Source organism: Pyrus communis, chromosome 15 (assembly GCF_041283825.1).
Source record: "Pyrus communis isolate YQ-2024b chromosome 15, ASM4128382v1, whole genome shotgun sequence".
Taxonomy (NCBI): Eukaryota; Viridiplantae; Streptophyta; class Magnoliopsida; order Rosales; family Rosaceae; genus Pyrus; species Pyrus communis.
Window position 1 is genome coordinate 34,821,058 of NC_142579.1, and position 25,334 is coordinate 34,846,391.

At 36.3% G+C, this 25,334-nt stretch overlaps 2 protein-coding genes across 2 annotated transcripts; one reads left to right on the forward strand and one right to left on the reverse strand.

Moving 5' to 3' along the window:
• Positions 1 to 1,090: 1,090 nt before the first annotated feature.
• On the reverse strand, positions 1,091 to 4,932 carry LOC137742396 (Protein kinase superfamily protein). The gene is made up of 10 exons (XM_068482258.2): positions 4,428 to 4,932; positions 3,970 to 4,143; positions 3,587 to 3,837; positions 3,349 to 3,481; positions 3,205 to 3,268; positions 3,022 to 3,118; positions 2,771 to 2,873; positions 1,993 to 2,111; positions 1,812 to 1,901; positions 1,091 to 1,659 (listed from the first exon to the last, which is right to left on the reverse strand). Exons 1-10 carry the CDS (start codon positions 4,600 to 4,602, stop codon positions 1,492 to 1,494), a joined length of 1,374 nt encoding a protein of 457 aa, XP_068338359.2. The 5' UTR covers positions 4,603 to 4,932; the 3' UTR covers positions 1,091 to 1,491.
• A 10,264-nt stretch (positions 4,933 to 15,196) lies between these two features.
• LOC137735419 (uncharacterized) lies at positions 15,197 to 16,283 on the forward strand. Its single transcript, XM_068474877.2, has one exon. The coding sequence runs from the start codon at positions 15,368 to 15,370 to the stop codon at positions 15,941 to 15,943; it is 576 nt and encodes a 191-aa protein (XP_068330978.2). The 5' UTR covers positions 15,197 to 15,367; the 3' UTR covers positions 15,944 to 16,283.
• The last annotated feature ends 9,051 nt before the right edge of the window (positions 16,284 to 25,334 follow it).

The window sequence follows — 25,334 nt, forward strand, 5'->3', positions numbered from 1 at the left end:
TCTCTATTAAGATTGTTATATTATTTGTCCCTGGAGATATACAGTTGGAAACAATTATGAGATCGTGAATCATGAGGGCTTAATTCACTACATAATGTTCTTGATCGGATGCTTTCACTTTGTACACAAATTCTCAAGGAAATGATTTCTGTCGATAGGTTATATCTACGTAGAATCGGGGACAAAAATAAATAGATGTGTGTAGAGTAAGAAAAAAAAAAAAATTGTGCAGAAATCACCTCTCATATTGTTACTGATTAGGAAAGTTTGTAGCCAAAATTTTAAGGTTTAATTGATGTAATGCCCCTAAAAATACGATCAAACTCAATATCGTTTCTCAGAAGTAATGATGTGGTCCATTGACCGATGTTTAACGTTCTACTTTGCCTCATCACTATTAAGTTTTTCAAAAGTTAATCTAAGTAGCAAGAATGGCACATATAGAACGTCACTATTTAGAGAAGGGAAAACCAAACACGACATCTTGGATGTATCAGTTTAACCTTATGAAAAAACTTATATGAGTTTCTTTTGACCAGGGTGCAGTCTTGTCTGGTTGAAGTTTGGATCCATATATGCATTCCAAATTTTGCAAATAAAAAAAGCTGTGTTTCCTCCAATCATACAAAAAAGAGAAATTAGGAAAAGCAACAAAGATGGATTTTGTTTCATATAAAATTCATCATGAAACATTATTACCTTGCCACTTCGACGTGTTTTCTAGAAGTGTAGACTTAACAGTGGCCACACCAAGGTCAAAATTTTGGGATTACCCAATAAAGGTCGTCCAAGTGCAAAAGGGGAACTTAATTACACAAAAGAATGTAGAGTGTTGTTTCACATTGAAAAGTTAAGAAATCCTATCAAAGTTGCGTTTAAGAGGTTGGGCTACTCTTATTGCCAATTTGTCTCAAAATGAACCTCAATTTCTTTTTTGATGCCAGAATATGATAATCTACATATGAAGTTCAATAGCCACGCATGCTACACGTCACTAAACACATGTACGTGTTTAAAGTGCCAGCACACGTGAGTGAAACCTCAACTTCCTTTAGTTTGGTGGCTAGAATCTAATTCATGTACCAGGAACTTTTTCACGACAATTCTTCTAAGATGCTAGTATTGATGTTTTCCTTAACAATTTTAGTTCATTAGAAAAAAGATTATTTATAGCTTTTACAATCCTAGAGCACTCAGGAGAAACAAACAGATCTCCAGAGGTAATCTATCAAATGACCCCAGAAAATTAGCTGATTTCATACACGGAAAACAAAAGGGTCAAAATTGAAATTAGCTAGCGTCTTGGACGAATGCGCCTCAAGAATTTTTCACTCCGCCGGGGCGGATTTCTTCCACAGCAATAACCAAAGGCATTAACTTCCCAGCAAGATATTTGTAAGCAAATGCAAATCAATGAGCGATTTGGGGCAGGGATTAGAGCAGTGGAAACCCGAAAATGCTGTAGAAGCATCATGAAGCATTTCTTGTGCATCAGTGACCAGGAGACACTGGGGTGCTTCCGGGAGGTCCAGGTTGGGTAACTCTTAGTGTCCCTCCGAGATCCACCGGAACAAGAGGAACAAGGGAATGCAAAACATCTGTTATGAGTGGGCGGTAACTTGGTTCCGGTTGCACACATAACACGGCGACAGCGGCAACCTGTATGTAACACATTGCAACTCATTAGTTGTACCAAGGCATGAAATTTCAGGTCCATTCAGCACAGAACGAGGAGTCAATACACAGAGTCAAGCATGAGTCCATCACGGAGCTAATTAAAATCGAGCAGGCTGGATTTGTAATTCACAAACCTGGTATAAGTGCTTCAGATCCATGGAATCTTTGATCACGGGATCCACAATGTTTGGAAGCTTTGATCTGTCAGTGAGCTGAGGCATGGCCTGTATTACATCATTGAATTTGAAGTTTTGAGTTTTTAGAGGGAATTAATGCAAATAAAATTAATGGAGAGCAGTTAAAAGAAAGGTGTACCCATGTGACTATAGATTGGCACTGAGTTGGTGAAAGTTTTTCAACAGGCCTTCTTCCAAGTAGAAGCTCCAGAAGCACAACTCCAAAAGCATAGACATCACTCTTATCCGTCAATTTACCTGAAAAATCACACTAGTGATTTTATTATATACTGCCAGAACTTGGAAGCGATAAACAGATCAAGTTTAATGATGTTTCAAATTCTACTACAAAATGGAACTGTGAGTCTGCAGAACTTGCACCACACTTCAGAAAATTATGCTACTTAGTATCTCAACAGACTATGTGCATTTTGGTGACTTTATTTGTTTAAACATGTGAATCTAGCATGCATTATAACTGCGTCTATAACCAAAAGTTTCACTATTAATCAGCTAAACTTTTCTTCAATGGGAGTCCAAACTTTTCAGAAAATCAACATGTCATCCAAAACTTGAATGCCGGCAACTACCTGTTCAAACCAGTTCAACATAAATGGCTCACACCATCCCTAATTTCGATTAATTAAGCTCGAGGTTAAGCAAGTAGGTATGGAATTTCCTCTTCCAGATCTGAAATGGAATATGCATCCACTGGCAGAACATGTGCAGCTATGGACCCAATATAGCTTAATTAAAAGACAAATTTTTAATATCTCTGTCAAACTTAGTGCCATTGCAGTTGTCAAGGGGCCAAAGAACAATCAGATAACAACTAGCTAAGCGAAAAGAAAACTGAAATTCAATCAGTGCGATTCAAAGAATACATGTAGCAATTATTACAAGTTTAGTTGGCATACCATCTAAAAGATACTCTGGAGCAACATAACCCAAGGTTCCAGAGACCTTGATGTTCTTACTAGTTTTGGCCCCGTCAGCCACGGCAAGACCAAAATCAGAGAGCTGAAACCAGCCACCATGAGAGAGAGAGAGAAAAAAATCAATGAAATTAAATGCAAGAGGATTATAATGCATTGCAACCATTTTTTAAATGGAAACTTACTATTTAAAAAGGAAAGATGAGACACTGCAATAATTTATATAACCCCACCTTGGCATTGAAGTTGGCATCTAAAAGAATATTAGATGTTTTCAGATCTCTATGGATTACTGGGGGGCTGCAGTACTCGTGTAGATATTCTAACCCTCTGGTCAACAGTGGCCAATATGTTAGTTAATATGTAAGAACCAAGAACAACAAGAAGATCCAACAACTGAGAAAACCAAGCTTCACCTTGCTGCATCAAGAGCAATTTTCATTCGCATAGGCCATGTTAATGCGGAGCCATGAGAGGGTCCTACAACAATTTGAATAGATATTAGCACCATTTGATTACCTTCTTGAGTTTAAAATAGTAGAATGAAACAACTGTTTTACCGTGCAATTGAGTTTCCAGAGATCCGCTATGCATCAGTTCATAAACAATGAACCTTGAGTCACCATTAGTACTGCAACCCAAAAAGGTAATTATATTTGGATGCTGAATTTTATGCAACAACTCCACCTCATTCTGCAATTCCAAATGGTAATTCAATTGAGTACAACAAGAACGCCAGATAAAATCCACAAATGATGAATAAAAAGAACTCCAACTAAAATGTCAAACAAAGGTTACCTCAAATTCTCTCTCAGCATCCTGACTTGCACAGTCTAGTTTCTTGACTGCAACAAGCAAATTATCATCCAACCGACCCTTATAAACGCATCCAAATCCACCCTCACCGATAATATTGCTATCCCGAAAATTGTTGGTGCCTGTTTCTAGTACCTTGTATTCAATTACTGGAACAGATCCTTTCTTAGAAACCATCCTTACGGAATTGAATTTACCCACAAATGGACCCAATGCAAGCCCCTTCTCGGCATCTTCACATTCAAACCAAAGAAACAGAACCAAGCAAAACACAAAATCTCAGCCAGCAATCCACAAAAAAACTAAAACCCACAAATTGAAGCAAGATTTAGGGACCAAAAAAGTGTTTGTAAAAGTGAAAGTACCTGAGCTGCTCTGACTACTTTTCTTGTGGGATTTGTGTTGAAACTTTTTGTGGTAAATCCACAAGCACAACAGTAACAAAAAAACGACACCAAGTGCAGTGCAAGTAACTATGAGTGGAATTAGCATTTTCTTATGTGAACCCATTTGATGCCCTTCACTTCCTTGTTCAATACCTGATTCCACAACAAATATATAGAGCCAATGTTTAAGCAAATTTTGATCAAATGGGCAGAATCTAACACATTAAAGCATGCAGATTTTGCACCAACATCAACAAAAAATGGGTAATTTCAGCTAGAAATCGAAAAAATCAGAGAAATTTAACTCAATTGATTGCAGTAAATGCACGATTTGGTGGCCATTTTTGAAATTCAAAATTCGAAGTGGAGCACTCGTGACCCAGATAAAATCCCAGTTGCTAGAAATGAAAAAGGAAGAGTCTAGAGAGAGAGAGTACCTGGAGTGAAGGTAGCCATTGATGAAGCAATTGGAGAAATGGGCGAGGAGAGAGGAGCAGACGTGGAGGAAAGAAATGGGTCAGTCGGTGTGGCGCCAACACAAATGGGATTTGGTTGTACAAGAAGCAAAAGCAAAATTTGAACAAGAAGAAGAAGCAGCAGCAGCAGCTTCATTGTTGTTGTTTTGCTTCACTCTGTTCATTAACGCATGGAGATAGAAATTGTGGGTTCCAATGGAAGAGAAAGGAGAGAGTAGGAATGGTGGGTTCTGTTCTTCTTCTTCTTCTTGTGTGAGTTTTTGAATTATGAGTCTCTCTCTCTCTCTCTCTCTCTCTCTCTCTCTCTCTCTCTCTCAACTTAGCAAGTAGCCATGTTTTCTTTTGAGCTTCCTTTTAAAACCATCTTTTCTCTCTGCAAAAGGTAAAAGGGAAAACAAAGCGATGCAGAGAAAAAAACTGTATTTTTTGCTCTGGCGATGTCTGTGGGGACACTTGCACACACCAATCATGTGGACACTCAATAAACCGCTAATTTCTTTTCCATTTTATTTTTTAGAAAATTTTATTAATTTTTTTTTTTTTCATGTACGAGTAGAAAGAGAAATAAAATTGATGTGAGTGCGAGTGATTCATGAATTTTCTTTTCTTTTGAAAATGGTATTTGTTGTATATTTTCAATATTGTATTTTTCTTAACCTACGGTATTAAACTGTTTTTTCGTTAGAGAATAAGATCTCATATCGGGCATGATAAAATAAGATGCAGTTAATATATAAGAGTTTCTAGTTTCTAGTTCTACTATTAGCATTCCTGAGGTTTTTTGTAAGAAATTCAACACCTAATAATAAACGATTAAATTTGGACATGATCGATGATAAACCATGTTAGTCCTTTAAAATTTGTCCTTTTTTCTAATAGTTCTATACTACTAAACGGTGAAGACTAACTTTAAAAAATCGAACGGTAAAAATTATTTAAAAATCATGTTACTTACAGGCTGGAATACAAAAACTCAAAACATCCTAAAAGTCAAGACTCTTGCTATTATCCTCAGTTTCTTTGAAATCCAACGTCATTTTCCCTTACTAACAAGTTCCGTGCATTTTTTCTTTACTTGTCACATGTGTGCAAGACAAAATCATGAAAATGACACTATTTTTCTGGAGGTAAAATGACACATTTAACTGCACCCGAAATTTATCTGAGTTAAATTTGATTGGATGTAGTGTTTCTTCGAGGCTTATTTTTTGCGAACTCCTCTGTAACTCGACGTCTTTAATATCACTTTACTCTTTATAATTTAAAAGTATTCATTTTACTCTTTAAAATTCAAAGTTTACTTCATTTTACCCTTGAAACTATATTTCGATACCGTTTTGCTTCCTAAAACTTAAAAGTTGTCTCTATTAAACTAAAAAGCTTCACATTGCCTTAGGTATGTTAATTTTTTGTGTGAGTTAATTAAGTTCTTTTTTTATTTTTCATCTGTTCAATTTTTTTTAACTTAATATTATTTGATTATTGAATGTTAACGCATAATGAAGATTTATAATCAATCTTATTGCACATATGGCATAGTCTTGTTGGGTGTTGCATTCCACATATGTTTAAGAGAGTAAAGTTGTGACTTTTAAGTTATAAAGACAAATTGAGATCAAAGCGAAATTTTAGGAGGCGGAACTAAAAATAAGCATTTCGCACCAGAAAGTTTAGTGGGGTGATTGTCATCACAAAATGGTTGTATCTACCATCCACAGCCTAAATGTGAGATGATGTTCGTTAGCTATTTTGGGTGTGGAAAATATTCTCATCCATATTATATTATAATACGTTACAACACAAGTATGAAAACAAATAAATGCTTATTATTCCTCATGGGGGCTCTCTAAAGATTACACTTTGGAATTCTAATTACAAAATTGGAATAACCATCAATCATCCAATACTCATCAAAACAAATAAGACTTGTCACGTGTTTGGTGAAAAACAGGTAGCAAATTGTATTATATATCCCCATGTTAGTCCTTATTTTTATATGGGGAAATTTCTTTTATTTTAGTTTTTTTTTTCTAATTATTATAAATAAAATAAAATAAACCTAATTGCTAAGGATTAGGGAGATCCACACGTGATAACAAAAATTAGTCAATTGAAGGCCAATGAGGATTTGTTGAGTTGGTAAGGAGCGCTCTCTTAGTTAGACCAAGGCTTAGATCTGAATCTCACTACCAGCAATCTCTCTTAGTGGGTCATCTGTAAACCTTAGAAAACCTACCCCAGGGATGGGGTAGCCTCCCCTCATCCTCAACATTTTCACAGCAAAAAAAATGGTCAATTGAAGATCTAAGAGTGGGTGGAGCGTCACACTCGGGGGAATTTTATGCATGCAAATGAAATAGCTGACATTTCGCAAGATTATTTGCCTGCCTCTAGTTCCAAAGTTCATCATCACACATGCTCAACTTTGTGTGCAATTTTCTTTGAGTTTTTTGGCATTTTTTTAGTTTGTGGTTGGTTTTGTAAAATAATTTAAGAGGATATTAAATAACATCGATCTCACTCATTGTTTGGCTTTACTAATGAAGGGACATTTTTAGGTATTAGTTGCATCGATTGGAAATTGGAATGATAAATGATATATGACATGATTAATATTTAAATAATCCTCATTTTTTTTTCCTTTCTTTTTTATTGGTACGAGGTATTCAATTGAATGCATGAATTATTTGTCAAACCAAACCAAACAAAACAAAAGTAAATGTACATAAAATAAATGCCATTTGTTGAAGAAAATGGTAGAATGGCATATGCAAATTGGTCTCTATTCAGTTAATTCTGCTATGATTGTAAGTTTTTTTCATGAATTATGTGTACGAAGAGGTTAAGGAGGGACAAATTCATTAATGACCGAAAACAATCAAGAACATGAAACGAATCACATTTCAACTAAAAATGTATGCGAACCCTACTAATAAACAAAATCAACATCAATAATAATGACTAATAATTCTAGAAAAAAATTTCAATTGTGACGACTAATACCTTGACAAACACCGTCAAGAAACCGACCATGCCAATTCCTATAAACTTCGCTACAAGTAGCAGGACAATGGTTTCTTTTAGCCAAGCCATCAATATTAAATTGGAGTGAACACCACCAAGAAACCAACCATGCCAATTCCTATAAACTTCGCTACAAGTAGCAGGACAATGGTTTCTTTTAGCTAAACCCTAAGACGACTAATACCTTGACAAACACCACCAAGAAACTGACCACGCCAATTCCTATAAACTTTGCTACAATTAGAAGGACAATGGTTTCTTTTACACAAGCCATCAATATTAAATTGGAGCAAACGCTATCAAGACGACGCCAAAACACAAAACGAATATATTTGTTTGCAAGATTAACGTTTTCAACATGTAGCGTAACTTTCATTTTTCTTTCAATTCACTCGATTGTTATCGATCTTCATCCCCTCGATTATACTAAAAAAGAAGTTGTAGATCAATGATTAAAACTAATAATCTTAAACAATAATGATCATATGTTTGAGTATATATGTTAACCAATTGGACTTGTTAATCATGCTACCAACAAAGGATAGCGACTGTTCTGCTGCTGCTACTCCTCAAAGTAAAATCTTGTTCTTGGTATCTTATAGGATTCCAGAGACTCTTCATCGTATCCATTCATCTGTTATTTTGTAGTCAGAAAATATTTTGAATTTTTTTGTTTAAAATTGAACACAAACCCTACATGACGAAAACTAGGCGCGCGATATCTAATAAACACGATAAAGTGATCACTGGAATCCACAAAGAGGATCCAAAGAAGAACCTTATCCTCTTTATAATAATGCAAGATAGTTAATTAATAATTATCTCATTTTTTAGGCGACAGCAAAAGGAAAGACAGCGTATCTTTTTTTGGGTGAGTCCAATTTCCGTGGCCCAGGCAGCCGCAGGGGGGTATACCAAACCCAGAAGGAAGTTCATAAATTATGTTTGCAAACTTTGCATGCATATACGGCTAATTGCAGTGGCTTTTTTGAACTGGATTTTCTCTTTTAATTAATAAAATAAAAAATAAAAAAATGTATTAATCGTGTCCTGGGGATTTTCTCTTTTTTGAATTGAATCCTCGATCATTTTCCTGGGCATCTGGGAATCTCGTGATCGTGTTCTTTCATCGTAAATCGTGAGATCATAAATCATTTAAAATTTAAAATTAAATATAAATAGTACATAACAAAAATTGATCACACGATGTACAATGAACGAACACGATTACAAGATCCTCCGAATCCCCAGGAAAAAAATCCGGCGAGAATCCTATTCCCTGGAAAAACATGTAGTTGTGCATGTAGGACCCTTTTTGTTTCTTCTTCTTCCTCCTCTTGTTTTATTTTCCTTGTTCTCTCCTAGGTTTATGTGGGACCTTACAACTTAGAATTAGAATGACAATAATTTAAAGAGAAAATATTTAAGAGGGTTATCTGACTATGACTGCTCTTATACCGAGTAAAATTGCATAAGGTCGAGTAAAATCTCTTTTTTTTATGAAAAACGTTTTCTGAACGGATGAAAATAATTTTTAGAAATTGGTTGTGGAAAAATACAGAATTTACAATTTCGAATTATACAAAAAAAAAGACAAAAAAAAAAAAGCGAATATTTTGAGTAAGTGTTTACATAATCTTTTTCCATCCAGATAAATAATTCATCGAAATAATGAATTACCATTAATATCGACACATCTGAGATTGTCAAATGTTCGGGAATTCCTTTATTCACTAAAATCTTTAGAATATATTAGAATTTAGAATATATTAAAATATAAAATATATTTATTTATATAGATATTTATTATTTAACTTTTTAAAAATTTACATATTTATTATTTATTATATAAATAATAAATAATTATTGCGGACGACGCAGTCGGATAACTTGTAAATTTTTTCTTAACATTGTTTTCCACAACCTTTTTGTGTCATTTCCTTTTGGTTAAACAAAGACCAAAAGGATAGATGTGTTTTAATTATTAAAGGCAAACTTGCTTTGAAGAACAATTGTACTTTTTAAAAGTAATTAATTAACTTTTGGTACCAGCGGCTGATGTGGCCACTCAACCAATTTTAGAAAATGTCAATGGTTGATGAGAAAAATAAAATTAATCTTCTAATATTTTGAATCAAGCAAATATTACTCCAGAACTCCGTATATTCAACGTTCTAGATCACTGCATTGTACTTTAGGTCCTTAAATTCAACATTTTTCCTTTTTTTTTTTCTTTAATTCAAAAAAGAAACCAGCTAATGATTTTATCAAGACAGTCCACCTTAACAAGGGTCAGAAAAACTCATACATGTATTTCAGTTTCCTCCTAACCACGTTGTGTGATTCACCAACGCCAACAATCAAATGCAAAACGTGTTATATGAAATACATATATAAAATTCGTCTTTAACCACTAAGTCACCTAGTTAACATTTTTCCTTCTGGCTATTCATTTTTTACTTGGGTCGTAGTCTTGCAGATAACTTACCCAATGAGCAAGCTCTTAATTGGTTTTCTATACGACATCAGCAATGAAAGGGAGAGGAGAGAAATTTGAATGATACCATGTCTTTTTTTCCTTATCTGAGAAGGAATGATACCGTGTCTTTCTTTCTCAACCTTTTCTTTTAGTTCAACCGCGTTGACGTAGTTGAAAGAATATCGATGTAGAGAAGAAATATGGGTCAGTACGTCATATGTTATTATATAATTGAAAGAATTTTTTTTTTTCAAGTGTCATTCTAATTATATAATGGCATGTGATTTTTCACCTATATTCTAGACATATTGAAAAATCTCTCATATTTGAGCTGCGAGTCTTTAAAGTCTCTTAAGGCTATGTAGACTAATTTATTAATGGGTATGTGTTATTAATGTTTGGTTTTAATTACTGGAGTTATGAGAAACGTTAAGGATACTCTTAAAGTGAGACTCTTTATAGATTCTCTATCACCTCATAGCTTAACGTCAATTTCTGCGACAATATTACATAACATGTGCTAAAAACATAAAGTGACAAAGAATTCATAGAGTGTCTCACTTTTAAGAAAATCTTCTTAGCATTTCATCGAGGTATTTAGTGATAACAATCTTGTTTAAAATGTTTTTTTGGTCCTTTTATTGGAATAAATTATAACATTTAGATGGTTGTTAATCTCTCTTTGTTTCAATGACGTTCGAAATTGTAAATATGAAAATTATAAACATGTACACTAATATTCTTCAACTCTTTTATTCCAAAAAGAAAGTATAAACATTGTACATACGAAAGGTCCTTGGTGCAGACTTAGAAATTTAAATGATTAAATTATGTAGCCATCAATTCATTGATTCATTTCCCACCGACATTATGGATCCGGTGGCATGCATATTCAAATCCGGATCCTCTTTGTGAGGATCTCATGAATCTGTGAATCATATCCGTTCATCGTACATTATGCAATATACGATACCTAATTGCACGATGTATGATAAACAAATACGATTTATGAATTTCTAAAACCCTCACCAAAAAGATCCGAAGAGAATCATATTCCTGCATATTCAATCCAACCCAGGACAATTATTGTCATCCTATCCTCCTAGTAACACATTGGGCAACCTAGCCTTCTTTTTGGACGTTGAGAATTGAATTTATAATTTCCTTTAAATAATAAAAAACCCGAGTGCCAGGATTGGTTTGGTGTTATGGAAATTATTTTAAAAATTGTGTTTGGTAAATGAAAATAAAGAAGTGTTTTTTTTGTCAAAATTATGAATCCAAAACAATAAAAAGTAAAAGCAACTTTACTCCTATTTTTGAAAACAGCGTTTCTTTTTTTTTTTTCTTCACAGTACAGCAACTCCATACTAGCCCTCAATAAATTGAATGGAGATAGCTAGATGATAACGTACGATAAACTTATAAAATATATACCATAAACAACATCGTTTCAGACTCGATGGCAGAGCCAGATTTTGAGTGTGAGATGGATTGGGATGAAAGTAAACAGTGAAGCTATCTAAAACCTCAACTCTTTCCAAACAAACCAGTTCAAAAAGGTGAAAAACCTTCTAAACAGACATAGGCCAACTCTAGCAGCTACCTGCAAATGCACAAAATTGGATTGGACTGTTGTACTCCTTAGAAGACAGACTGGCCCATTTTGATTCTGCCTCTTGATATATCGGCCCACTTGGTTAATAAATAAAGGCCTGCACTTTGTTCGGGGTTTGTGATATTTTTATTTTGTGTGAAGGATGACTCACGGGTTGATCAACACGCAAGTCAATTCAAAAATAATAATAATTCCATACTACGACAACTCATATTTGATATGCTTTTTTAAGTCCAGCATGGTTCATCATTCATAGCATTGATATTGTTTTCAACTTAATCATATATTATTAGGCAAATAATCTTGTCATAAAATGTCTCAGTAACATTAGAAGTGAACTTTCTATGTATAATTTGTAAGATCCTAATTTGTTATTATGCGACGAATTAAAGCGGGGTAGCATGGACCCAGTTCGAGCCCACTTTATGTGTGACAAGGCCAATGACAAAGATGCAGACCAAAACTTACGCCATCTTGGCATCTTGGCACAGCTAAATGCCATCTGAGGTTCCAGCTAGGCACCAGCTTAGGCAGAAAATGGATGTTCAGTCTAGTTGAAGTTGAACCATCATTGGCAAGTCGGTTGAACTAGTTGGCCCGTGTCTCCCTTCTCACGTCTACGCCATCCAATTATCTGCATAACACGTGGCCCAATTAATCAAGCACGCGAGTATTTTCTCATTTCCCTTCAATCTTTGGATTGTTAATGGCCCTCAAGTTTAAGCTTAATTGCAAAACTAGCCCTTGATTTTTAGGCTTTCATTGCGCCGATTTTGACTGTTGACTCGTATAGTTTGAATTGAAAAACAAAGATGAAAGGTCAAACCATGTTTTTTTCTTCCTTTCTGTTCACTGCAACCACAAATCTTTGACACCACCACTTTCCACTACATCACCATCGTCACCATTATCATATCCTCAATCGCCATCACTCTCGCCACCGTGGTTTGCCACCACCACCTCCACCACTCACCATCACTACGACCAACATTATCGCCACCGTCTCTGCATGACCACCACAACTTGTACCTCTGCCTCCACCACCACTACCACTACCATATTATCCACTGGCATAACCCTGTGACCATGGTCATCATACCTCCATCGCTTATTGTTACAGACCCCATCTTGCACCACCATCACCACATTCTCCATTGCATTACCCTCACCATGGTCATCACCACCTCCACCAAGTCCGCCACCATCATACCTACCTCTCAACCGCAATTTTCATAACCATCCCTCTTAACCATTGTTACTACGAGCATCCTCTACCACCTTTGCTGCTGTCATTGGACCACCATTGTCCTCCACCTCGCTATTGCAACTACCTATATCCCGCCATTACTAACACTTCTATTCTCACCACTACTATCCCTACTCCAACCACCATTTCTATAAACACCACTCTCGTCTCAACCACACCACCCTTACCACGGCCGCCACCATTACTACCAAAGATAAATATATTTATACAATTTTAGACATTTGGTATCAAATGCGCATTTATGTTTTTATTCTCTAAAAATATTTCGGACTAAACTACCACGAATTCTCAAATTACAAAATCTTATTTATGTTGTCCTTTTACAACAAAACATTTTTCACAACCCGTTTTGAAAAACATTATCGGACCGACCTTTGCCACTCTCCAAATGGCACAATTTTTCTCAGGAATGAAGAATTCTAACTTTTGTCACCCAAAAAAAAAAAAAAAAGGGATTTCAAATTTCCATAGAAAGTTGTTGACGGAGGTGAACATGAAATACATACGGCATAAATGGCATTTCCGTAATCCCAAAAAAAAATGAAGGTGCAATAACTAAGGTCGTGGATAACCATGCCACCAGCGGTTTCGGACCCACGTCACATACGCGGACCGCCTTCATGACAACAAACAGCGTTTTTGGTAGGGAGCTTCGTAGATATCTCCTATCACGGAAAATAAAAATAAAAAAGGAAAACTGTTTTCTCTACGCGCTTCAGATAGCGTGAAGAATACCACCCAAGGCCACGACCCATTGCGCGTGTCTACATAATACATATCAACATTCTCATGTAAATCCAATTTCGAAATTTGGATTTATCTGCGAATAGGATGTTGATATTTCAATTTTGATCCTTTGCCGCATAATTTATGTCCCGTTAATGGAATTAAGATTTCTCTTGATTAATTAGAAAAAAGTTAATATTATCTTGAAAGATAGTGGAGTTAATATTCATTCGTATGGAGTTAAAATGTTTATTTATTTATTTTGTTTTTAAACAAATTAAAGCTTTTGTATCAATATTTTAATTTTGTAAAATTAAAATGTCACATGTCATGGTCCAAAAAATACTTGTCTAACAACGAAAATTTCAGTAACAATGAATGTGATGACATGAAAGATGCTATAAATCTCAATTTTGCAAAGAGTTCCTTTCATTTGGTTCCAATCATATTATAAGATATAGTTGAGAAAATATATAGAATTATTAATTTTTCAAATATATTGTTTTTAGTATGAAAATATTTGCATTTGCTTAACAAAATTGATAGTGAATTGATAGGTTTACATCCAATGTAAGTACATCAAATAACCAAATTGATGTTACAAAATCTACTCATGACGAATATAAATGATTAACTGAGTTACTAAATAATATTACTAGAAATTTGTGACTTAAACCCTGTCAGGTAAATGACGTTAAAGAACCCTAATCATTAAGAGAATATGTACCCTTATCATTTTTTCCCCGATATAAAAAGATAATAAATGCTAAGAATACTTTTTAAAATAAATTATTTATGTACTTTCTATCACCTAAGTACCTATGTCAAAATTATAAAGTATTAGAATTCCATTTTTTAGCATTGTTCTAAAAATCTCTGCCTAACGCCTCCTAACGTCTAGGTAGCTGACTACCATCCTGATTAATACTTAGGCATTTAAAAATTAAGAAAGAGCGCTAAGACCTGCTGAGACACCCACCTAGCCTGCCCGAACCTGCTTAGGCACCCAATTGTTACTCACTAAAAATAGATAACTTTCATTTTGCATTTTTTTTTTTAATAAATTGTAAGAAACTTGTTGAATACTTAAATGAACACACTTTTTATGCTTGTTTCTTATATTTTTATTATGTTCCCATACTTCATAACATATATGTCATTCTATTTTGTAATTTATGATGAAATTATATATATTTTAAGTATAAACACATCTAATTACACGAAATATAATAAATTTACTTAAATCAACCTAGTTGTCTTACCCTAGCCTGCTGTCAGACTCACGCATATCTTCTTTTAGAACCATTTTTTAGAAAGCCTCTCTCGCATTTATGAAGAAAATTATTATCTAAATCACATCTTTCTAGATAAGTGAGCGGTAGGAAAACCTGATTGTTTTCTATTTAACCCTTTCTTTTATGAAAAGCAAACCTAATTATTAAGGGAATAGGAATAGTTACCAAAACCAATAATGAAACCTTAAAACCGTGGGGGACACCGCCCAAATTGTGGCGAGTGGTTTACACACACTACCGCCTCTTTGTCGGTTTGGTACTGCTTTTGCTTTTAGGTCTCTTCCCCTATAAATTCCTACCCTCCCTCCCTTTCAATATTCACATATAATCTCTGTAAATTCCCCTTCTCTCTCTTCTTCTGTCTCTGTCTCTCTCTCTTCCTTTCTCTCTCTAAGTTGTGGCCCAAGAGCCCCAAATTTACTTGTCTTTTCCCTTTTGGCCCTTGAGCTCTGAAAGCTCGAATTATCGGATCTGAATTTTGTGTGGTCTCAGATGGCTGTTGAAGTTCTCAGTCCCAAGGATTGCCACAAAGACTCGCTCACACGCCAATCAGTAATGAATTTCAATCGGAACCCTAACCCTAGCCGCCTCGGCCGCCCCAGCCGCCCCCAGAACGACGGCAAGAACCGAAGGCCCACCCGGCCCAATAACCTACCTCACCCGGTCCAGAAGTCCCCGGCTCCCCAAAACCTCGTCATGGGCCAGGTCAAAATCCTCAAGCGCGGTGAAGAAATCCCCAAAACGGCGCCGGCTACACCACCACAGAAGCAAAATTTCAAGCCCCGGGTGCCGGCTCCGCCACCACAGAAGCAGAATCCCAAGCCCCAAGTTCCGGATCTCGGAAACACGAACCTGATGGGTCCGGCATCCGAGCGGGTTCCGAAGCAGACCAAGAACAAGGACTCGAACATGACTGCCGGGTTCTACGCCGGGTCGTCGTCGTGCATAGCCTCGCCGCCTCCGAGCTCTCTGCCTCTTCCGTCGTTCTTCGCCAAGAAGAGCGTTGTCTCGAGCACCGACGCTGCGGCAAGCGAGCTGCTGAAGCTTCTGCGGCTTAATTTGTCGTAGTTGACCGTGAAATTGCACAAGTGTAAAGTCTTGGGTTTTGGCCTAACGTTCGAGATGCTTGGTTGTCGTCCTTCCCCTTATTTTTTCAAAGGGAAGGTCGATGAATTCGCAGTTCGATCTAACGCTTTTTCTCCTTTTTACTTTATGGGTTAGATAATTAGTGTGCAGGGATAATTGGGTCGGCCCGGTTTAGTGTTTAATTATCACTTTGCCTTTGTGGTCTGTCTTGAAGATGGAGATTAGGGTCGGGTAATAGGAGCTGTATCTGCAAAATTAGGGTGTATATTCCCTAGTTTTTACGATGTAGTTGCAAATAAGTAAAGTCTAATTTAGTTTTTAATTTCCATGTATTTCATTTTCTATTATTAAGGTGTTTTTTCCTCGTACAATTGTCTAGAAATTAAATTGCTGGAATATGAAGTATGGAAATGAGGATTTTTTTTTTTTGGGTCAAATGATAAGTTTTGATTGATTAGAGGGTAGATTAGTTTCCGTACAATTTACAAAAGATAAATTCGGAAAAGCTGGGGAAAAAAGCACTTTGGGTTGCAGCTGTAGAAAGCAAAAGCAGAAAGCAGGGGCAAGTGTCCATGAGCTCTTTTTCTGTGCCCCTTTCGGCCCCAGAACTTCACTTGATGTCGGTAGGATTTGGCATGAAAACTGAAAACGGACTCTAAACATGAACCAAATTATGATCCAAGGCCCTAAATTTACCCACGGGATCTAAGGATTTGTAAATCGTGATCCTTTATTGTGTATTGTGCGATTAATCTTTATTAGGTATTATTTGGGTTTAATTTTAAATAAAATAATTTAAAATAATTTCTGACTGGACGATAAACAAACACGAGTTATAAATTTTCAAAATCCTCGCAAAAAGAATCAAGAATCTGGATTTCTGAATTTAGTACCAAATTTTGAAGGACACAGTGATGATGTGACCTAAACTGGTTTAATTGCTGGTTTTTTGCAAATCAATGGGCCACATAGGCCATAACACTTAAAAATTGTTTTCAGTTGAAATCATTCAACTTTTGTAAAACCAGTGGTAATAATTTGAATATAGCTCGTCACCTACGGCAGTGGAATTTGAAACTCTTCACTTTACCATAGTGCAACGTGGCCAACAACATTAAACTGTAGGCTTATTTTTTGGGAAGAGGATCCTCTTTGGGATCCACTTTAGGATTTTCTTGTTCTAACCGTTTATCATATATCGTGCGATCAGTTTTCATCAAGTACTATTTTTATTTAATTTTAAATAAAAAAAGTTAAATAATTTCTGATCACACGATGCAGATGAATAGCTAAGATGTGGGGATCCCTAGGATTCCCACAATTTAGATCCGGATGGGATCCAAATCCTATTTTTTGTTATGCCTTTTGAAATTCGACTTTAATCTCACTTTGACCCCTAAAACGCAAAATGCGTCACTTAAACTCCTGAAACTGCTGATATTGCGGCCACATAATTGTTATATTTTGAAAACTCAAGAAAATAGTTTTCAGATTTCCAATTTTAATTTTTTTGAAAAAGGTTGTGATTGAAGGAGACTCGAAAATTGTCATTGAGGCGATCACGGGAAAGTGTTGCATTCCTTGGCGGATTCGTGCAATTGTTGAAGATATCAAATGGCTGACCTCTTTTTTTGATTTTATAAGTTAGAAGCATATTTTTAGGGAAGCAAATTTTGTAGCGGATGCAGTCACCTCACGTGGACATGTGTTAAATAACTTTCATGTTTGGAGTGGATGTGTTCCTTATGCAGCTACCAGTGCTTTGTTGTTTGACTCTAGGGGCCTTGATGTTCCCGGGGTTTTTCCCTCTCTTAATTTTATTTTCTTCCTCAAAAAATCTATAAAATTAAAAATGAAATGGTTATTAAGGGACTTCTCACCTATTTACAAACAAAATAGGGTAAGCTGATAGGGCATGCAACAATGTTCAATGGCTGGAATGGGTTTTTCACGGAACGTTTTGAGCATAACAAATCTAGCGGACATGTAAAAGTTCCGTGGGCCTTGTCTACCAAAACAAATAAGGTGTGTGTTTTTAGGAGACTAATCCAAGAACCTGAATCTTTATGGGCTCGGGTTCTGAAGGGCAGGTACTTTTCGAAGGGTGAGGTATTGTCGGCTAAGAAGGGTTCACGGGCATTATGGGCGTGGAGCAGCCTTCTGGAGGGACAAGCTGTCATCTTTCGTGGAGCTTGGTGGCAAATTAGCAATGTCTTGTGGAAGTTGATGTGGAGGATTCAGTCCCACAATGGTGGTTATTCAGTGAAATCCAGCTATGCCTATGCTTATTGCCATATTCCTAGGGGTGTGGAGCTTCAGCATTGTCGGGGGCAAGCCCAGCGATCTCATCAAATTAGCAATGTCTTCTGGAAGTTGATGCGGAGGATTCAGTCCGTGCTGATTGTTCCAGTTAATCGCCCCCCTCCCTTTGGAACTATCAAGGCAAACTTTGATGCCGCTTGGTCCAACGGGAATCGGGAAGCAGCCGTGGGTGTGATACTTCGCTTTTCTGACGGTTTTATTGTGAACAGCAAGTCGGCTGTTTGCTTTTCAAAATCTGCACTTGAGTCGGAGCACGGGCGGCCCTTCATGCTGCAATTGACAACGATATCCAGGGGTTCCTCGTCAAGCGAATTTTGCATCAGATTGGGTTGCATCGTAATGTAAAAAAGGGACGCGTTCGGAAGTCTGGGACATTCGACCCCCATCCTCTCTAGTTCACACTCTTTCGGAAGACGGGCTTCCTTGCCCTCCCTAATGTCCCTGCTGTCGGCCGAGGTGGGGGAGTGTTTCAAATTGGACTTTAGCTTCGCTTGTATTCTGTTCTCTCCCCGTCTTGGCCCTGCCGGGGTTGAGTTTCCCTTGGTCCTACTCGTTGTTGTCTTCGCCTTTGCTCTGTTTTCTGTGTATATTTTCTGGTTTTCTACTATATCTGTTTGGTTCCTCGGCTCTGCCCCTAATGAAATGTCCTTCGTAAAAAAAATAAAAAATAAATAACGATTGCAAATGGTAAATTGTCCTGATTGATGTGACATTCTCTTTTACTCATTGCATCTCAAGTTTAAATCCTTACTCGTTTTCATAATGTAAATTTGAGTAATAATAATAATAATATCACTCGTAATAATAAAACAGAAGCACGCTATAATTTGATCAAATAATGAGAAATAAGAGGAGTGAAGACTTTTAAAGTTATTGCATTTGTCAGTCAGTTCCTTGCAAGTAATGTTTTGGCAATAAAGTCTCACCCTTCGATATTTATGAACATGAATGTGTCCACAATCCACATATATTAACGGCCCTCCATGCATTTACCGTTTCACATCAATACTTTACACGCAACGTTGTTAGCCCTTATTAAATTGATTCTCTCAATAACTAACAAATTTATGTTTTGCCAGCATTTAAAAATCCTGCAACTTTTTTGGTATGGCAAGCTTTCCAGACGGAGTTTAACATCAGTCTTGGTTAAGGACATGCAATAATCTACGATTCACACGGTGCACGATTCCATATATAGTTTCATTTTGCATCGTGATGGAAGACATGGATTACGATCATGAGCTTTGATCTTGCTACTAGGCATTTGACTAAGACATGACATAATCTACACAATTTTATGTACAGTAAAAAAGAGTTGTAAGTCACGTGATTGAAAATGAAGTCCGTATTCGGATCACTCCCTGCCCATATCGCTTGTATAAACATAAAAATGTGATCAAGGGGTGTATATTAAAACGTGCACTACTTTCCTTAACAATCTTCTCTTAACCAGACTTGTAAGACTGCAAAGTTACGTCCTGCACTTTTGGGGCTTCACCAACTGCATTTTCTGCCTTCACCAGCAAGATTTATGATATTTGCTAAAGGCTCTGAAGCTGATTCCCAGAAACGCAAAACTTTCTCACTACACTTTCTCAAGGTATCATAAATATAAAACATTTGTGTGTGTGTGTGTGTGTGTAAATGCAGGCGGTATTGAAAGGTCTGGCAGAAATTTCATAAACCCATGATTAACTGCCAACAACTTTTTACTGTACGTATATAAATGTGAAAGTGTAAAGGAAACGGTCGTTTTTAGATCAGCAAATTGGGCCACGAGGCTCTAATTTTGTCCAATTAGACTTCAACGTTTTAATATATTACAAAGCTGTACATTTGTTAAGTAGACTGTTTTGTTAACCATTAACTAATAACGTGGCAACATGGAATCTACACCTGGAATGACATCGGTGTGTTTCATATCGCATGGTTAGTCGGTTTGTGGAGTGCTTTCAACATTGTCAAATCAATAAGTAACGATTTAATTGACAACAAAATGTGTAAATTGGCTGAATGTCAAAACATTAGTTGTAATGTGAGAAAATTAGAACTCGTGCCCATTTGAAATTAACCCTAAACCTCGAGAATGTAAATAACTATTTATCTTTATCTTCACTTGTAAGTGAGAGGTCTTAGGTTCGATTCTCGCCAAAAACGAATTTGAATCATATTATTATCGTTTGTTAAAAAAAAAACTCTATACATATAAATAACCATTTAGCTTTAGTTGCAAATTACAGTTTAGATTTATATACACAACTAACAAAAAAAATATTGATACACTCAAAAAAAAAAAAAAAAACTTTTGATTTACCTACCAAGAGAAATGGTTCCGACTTTAGGAACCGTCCAAAATAAGATATTTATTATTAAAATAGAAACGGATATTTTCCTGATTAGTCACCTCTATAAAGTCGCTTAGATTAGGCAAAAGCTAGAGAGATTTTTCAGTGTGATCGATACACTGGATGATACACAACATGTTATTATACAATTAGTAGGATATGTATGCTAAAAAATTAATAAATTAAGAAATAAAATTTCCCACTACTATTAAAACACGTGATGTACCATTTGTATTTCCGTCACAACTAAAAATTTCTCCAAAAGCTGAACCATATGCAGTAGGACCAATACATGAGCCTAATATATAAGTTTCTCAAAATCTAATGGTCTGTTTGATGGACTGGATGAAATTGGCCTTGGAGATATGATTATATTGACAGGGTTTGTAAGATATGACTTTGTACCTTATGTATAAAGATAGGTTAAATAACTCATTCTATTGCGGATTCATAATCCATCTTGTCGAGTCTTGTTCATTTTACATTTGACGCGATAAACAACGAACTTGACTCAAGTTCCTCGTAATTAATCACAACTTATCCCATTCAGCTCAACATATGAGGCCTAAAAGGCAAACCTGATCACTAAAGCTTGCTTAGCTTTTAAAGTTTTTGCACTACATTTTATTTTTAACACAAACGATATTTTACACTAATCCACATTAAAGAAAATGAGAGTTTGAATTCGAGACTAAGATAAATCCACCACTTACTTTGTCCGGCATCTTTAAACAGTCTAAAAGAAACCTAATTCTACAACTTCTCATTGCATTTTACCCATCCTCACTTTAAAACCCTTCTGAAATAGCCTTGGAGATAAGATCAATATTTATGTGACTACCAATTATTTGTTTTTGTGACTTATAATGTTTAGAGTTACCTTATGTGGTAAGATTCTTATGGAAATTATTGGGAGTTTGGAGCAATCACTTTTCCCTTTCAATCCATTGACAAGCACTTCATGCATAAACGTTGTCCACCTAACTTTCTAATAATGGTTTTTCCAACTTCAAATATTTAGGGGACAAGGATTGTCTGCCCTCCCATGCCCTCCTGTTTTGTTTGCCTTCCCACTTCATGCATAAAATGTTGACGTGGCTTAACCGTGACCACACAAACAGGAGGGCACGAGAGGGCACCGGAAGTGGGAAGGCAGACTGACACACCCCGATCGAGATCAGGGCATGCTGGGCGTCACGTGGAAGTGACGTAACCATGTGCACAGTGCGGAAGCTAATAAAATAATAATAAAAGTAGTACGAAAAAAAATAAAAACCAGCTTTACACAAAGTAAGAGCATACATGTGCAAGCGTAGGTGTGAAAACAAAGTTCATAGCTCGAAGACCTAATGCAGTCCGGGAGATATATAACGCTACAAAAACACACCCGAAGGTGGTCCTACGCGGGTAATAATCTGTCAGATATGACGGGGAAATTCTCAGGGAAGCCACCAAAAGTGCTAGCCAACCAGAACCTGGAGAGGTGCAAAACAAAAAGTGTGAGTGGGCAAAAACAAAGCTTTTCAAAAACCATTTCATAAACAAGATTCTAACCCCTCACCGTAAAACCTGTATACTTCCCAGAAAAATAGAATATACATATATATAAGTCATGCTCAGAAATATGTCATGCCAAATACCTCGAAGTAAAATGCAAGTGCTCAGGTAATGTCAAATCAATGCCATGTAATCTGTCAGCCGGAGTCACCTAACGTGACCTGTACGGCTGAATCTAGAGCTCAAATCTCCATCTCACTAACTATACCTACACACAAGTCGGAACCACCTAAAGTGGTTTGTACGACAGGACTGGGTGTAATATAAGTACGCTCAAGTGCTACGATCACGTGAAGGCTGGGCGAATAATCGCGGGTCACCTACGAGTCGAAACCACCTAAAGTGGTCTGTACGACAGGACTGGGTGTAATATAAGTACGCTCAAGTGCTACGATTACGTGAAGGCTGGACGAATAATCGCGGGTCACCTACGAGTCGGAACCACCTAAAATGGTCTGTACGACAGGACTGTGCACCTAACTTGGATCCAAGATGAGCATGTGGTGCGGGAGGTGAACATCACGTGAAGGACTGTGCCTAACTCTGGGCGGGAGCACTAACACTGGGGGTGCAGGTTATGAGTTCTCTATGCATCTCAATCACTACTGAATATAAGCATAATTCATACTCACCTGGCACTCACCTGTGCGCCCACAGCACCAACATACATATATATATAGGCTACTAACAATGCATAAACAAACGGCAAACATAATGCATGGCATATAAACGAATAAACGTTTCATTTCACTTTCTGGGAAAAGTACAAGTATATAGGTATATACGGAAAACCAAAAGCCCACCCACTGGTATGTAGAAGGGTCGTAACCCCCTTGCCTCGAGTGACCGCGCTCGTCCTCGGGATAAGTCTCACCTATATGCGAAACAACTATAAAAACGTTAATTTTAAAGCACATAACCAACATCACGAAATAACTTCTCATACAATGCTCAAATGGGGTGTATGAATACACCAACGTGATCTACTCAACCTCAGGAACATCCCCATATTTTTAGAAAAATTTTCCACCGCCGCACGTGCCTGGCACACTGACGGCGTCAGTTAACGCCGTCAGGAATATTCCATTAACTTTAATGGATTCCGTTAACGTCGTTAGGAATATTCCGTCCAAACTGACGGAATATTCCGTCGTCTTCTCCGGCCCTGGTAATTTTCAAAACCTTGTAACTTCTTCGTTTTTCAACCAAATTTCACAAAATTGGTACCAAAATGAAGCTTGCAACAAGAGGAACAAATCCATACCACTTTCAAGCACCAAAACACACGGGATCTCGCCGGGAAAACACCACCAACTCCGGCCAACGTTGTAACTCATGATCCCGACGTCCAAAACCTTCAAACGAACCACCCCGAGCCTCCTAAGGACCTCACCAAGCTTCCTACAAGCTTGAAATTCCCAAAAACACAAGAATTAATGTGTGCATGAACAGTGACCAAGTCGGGGTATCCCAAGTTCGACGTGAAAACGAAGGTATCCTTACCTGAAATGGGTATGGTTGAACTTCTACAGACCTCACGAGCACGAATATGTAATTTGTTTCCTCGATCTGTGAAGGTTTGGTGTGTTTTTGGGTGTGTCCATACGTGTGGGAATGGAAATGGGAGAGAGAATCAGGGAAAGGGACAGGGCACGTGACAGGGAAAAGGTGAGGAGGTGTGGGGAAGTGTGTGTGGTCCACAACCAGCCAAACCAAGCTCAAAAACAACCACACAACGAAACAAACATACTAAGGGCAAAAACGTCATTTCACCCTGGAACGGGTTGTCACACAGACAATCCTTGTCCATATTTAGGAGCCGTTTGATAACTATATTGTTTTTAATTCTTAATTTTCATTTTTTTGGAAATTTAAAACTGAAATCTTATTTGGTAATTATTTTATGTTTTCATTTTGAAAACTCAAGAAAGTAATTTTCAATTTTTTTTATTTAAAAAAAAACTGAAAATTAAAAGTATTTACCAAATAAGATTTCAGATTTCATCCTTTAATAATTCACTTGAAGAATGTCAATGGCATCAAATGAAATTATTCGATAACATTTGAGAAGTGCTAAGAAAACTTTCAAAGTGAGACTCCTCATAGACTATCTGCTACCTCATAGTTTAACGTCAATTTTCATGTCAACATCCTAAAACATTGTGCTAAAACATAAGATGGTAGAGAGTCCATTGAGAGTTCTATTATTGAGAGAGTCTTGTTAACATTTCTCATAACATCGTATTGGAATGCTACTAAGGTATCTTGACATTATCAAGTCATTTTTTCATCTCAACTATATTAAAGAACCGTTTTTGTCAATTAAAAGAGGTTGAAATGATAATTAGGTGTTTATTCATATTCAATAAGAAATTCAAATAAAATCATGAACAATAAGGTAATTTTGCACATAATTTTTATTATTGTTTTTTGTCTTTCCTCATCCACATATCATCAAAACATAAGAAATATTGTATATTTATTTATTTATTATGAATTGTAAATTATGTCTCTCTCATAAAAAAAATATAAAACATTACCAGAAAAAAGTTCCAACGTCCACCACTATTCACACTAGTGGTGTGTGGGACAATGCTAATATTTATTTATTCAACCTAGTAAAAGAAAATTATTAATTGTGGAACTAACTACAATACATACATGTATTTAATCAATAATTATCTAAACTGTGCTATTTTTCTCCAACTTACATGTGGTCGCGTTGGAACTGTTCAAATTCACTGTCACTTAAGAAAATGGACAAACCGACTTGCCTAAACCATTTTAGGCAAGTTAGATTTCACGGTTTGATGGGTTGGGCTTAATTGATTTCTTTCTTTTTCATAATGTGAGTACAAGTGACAAATATTCAATACTTAAAGTCAAATTAGGTGAATTTGATATTGTAAAATCATAGAAACTACTTTATAAATAAATTTCACAATTCAAATTAAGTATTAACAAACAAGGGCGTTCAAAAGTCATTGAATTTTAAGTATATTTATCCCTCTCTCTAATATTTATGTATGTTTAAGATGAATTGTCATTTGTTAAAAAAAGAAAAGAAAAGAAGAATAATAGTCATTTGGTGTGTAAGTTTCAATCGGTTAATAATGCTTCAATCCAATCAAATCCACATATAGAACACA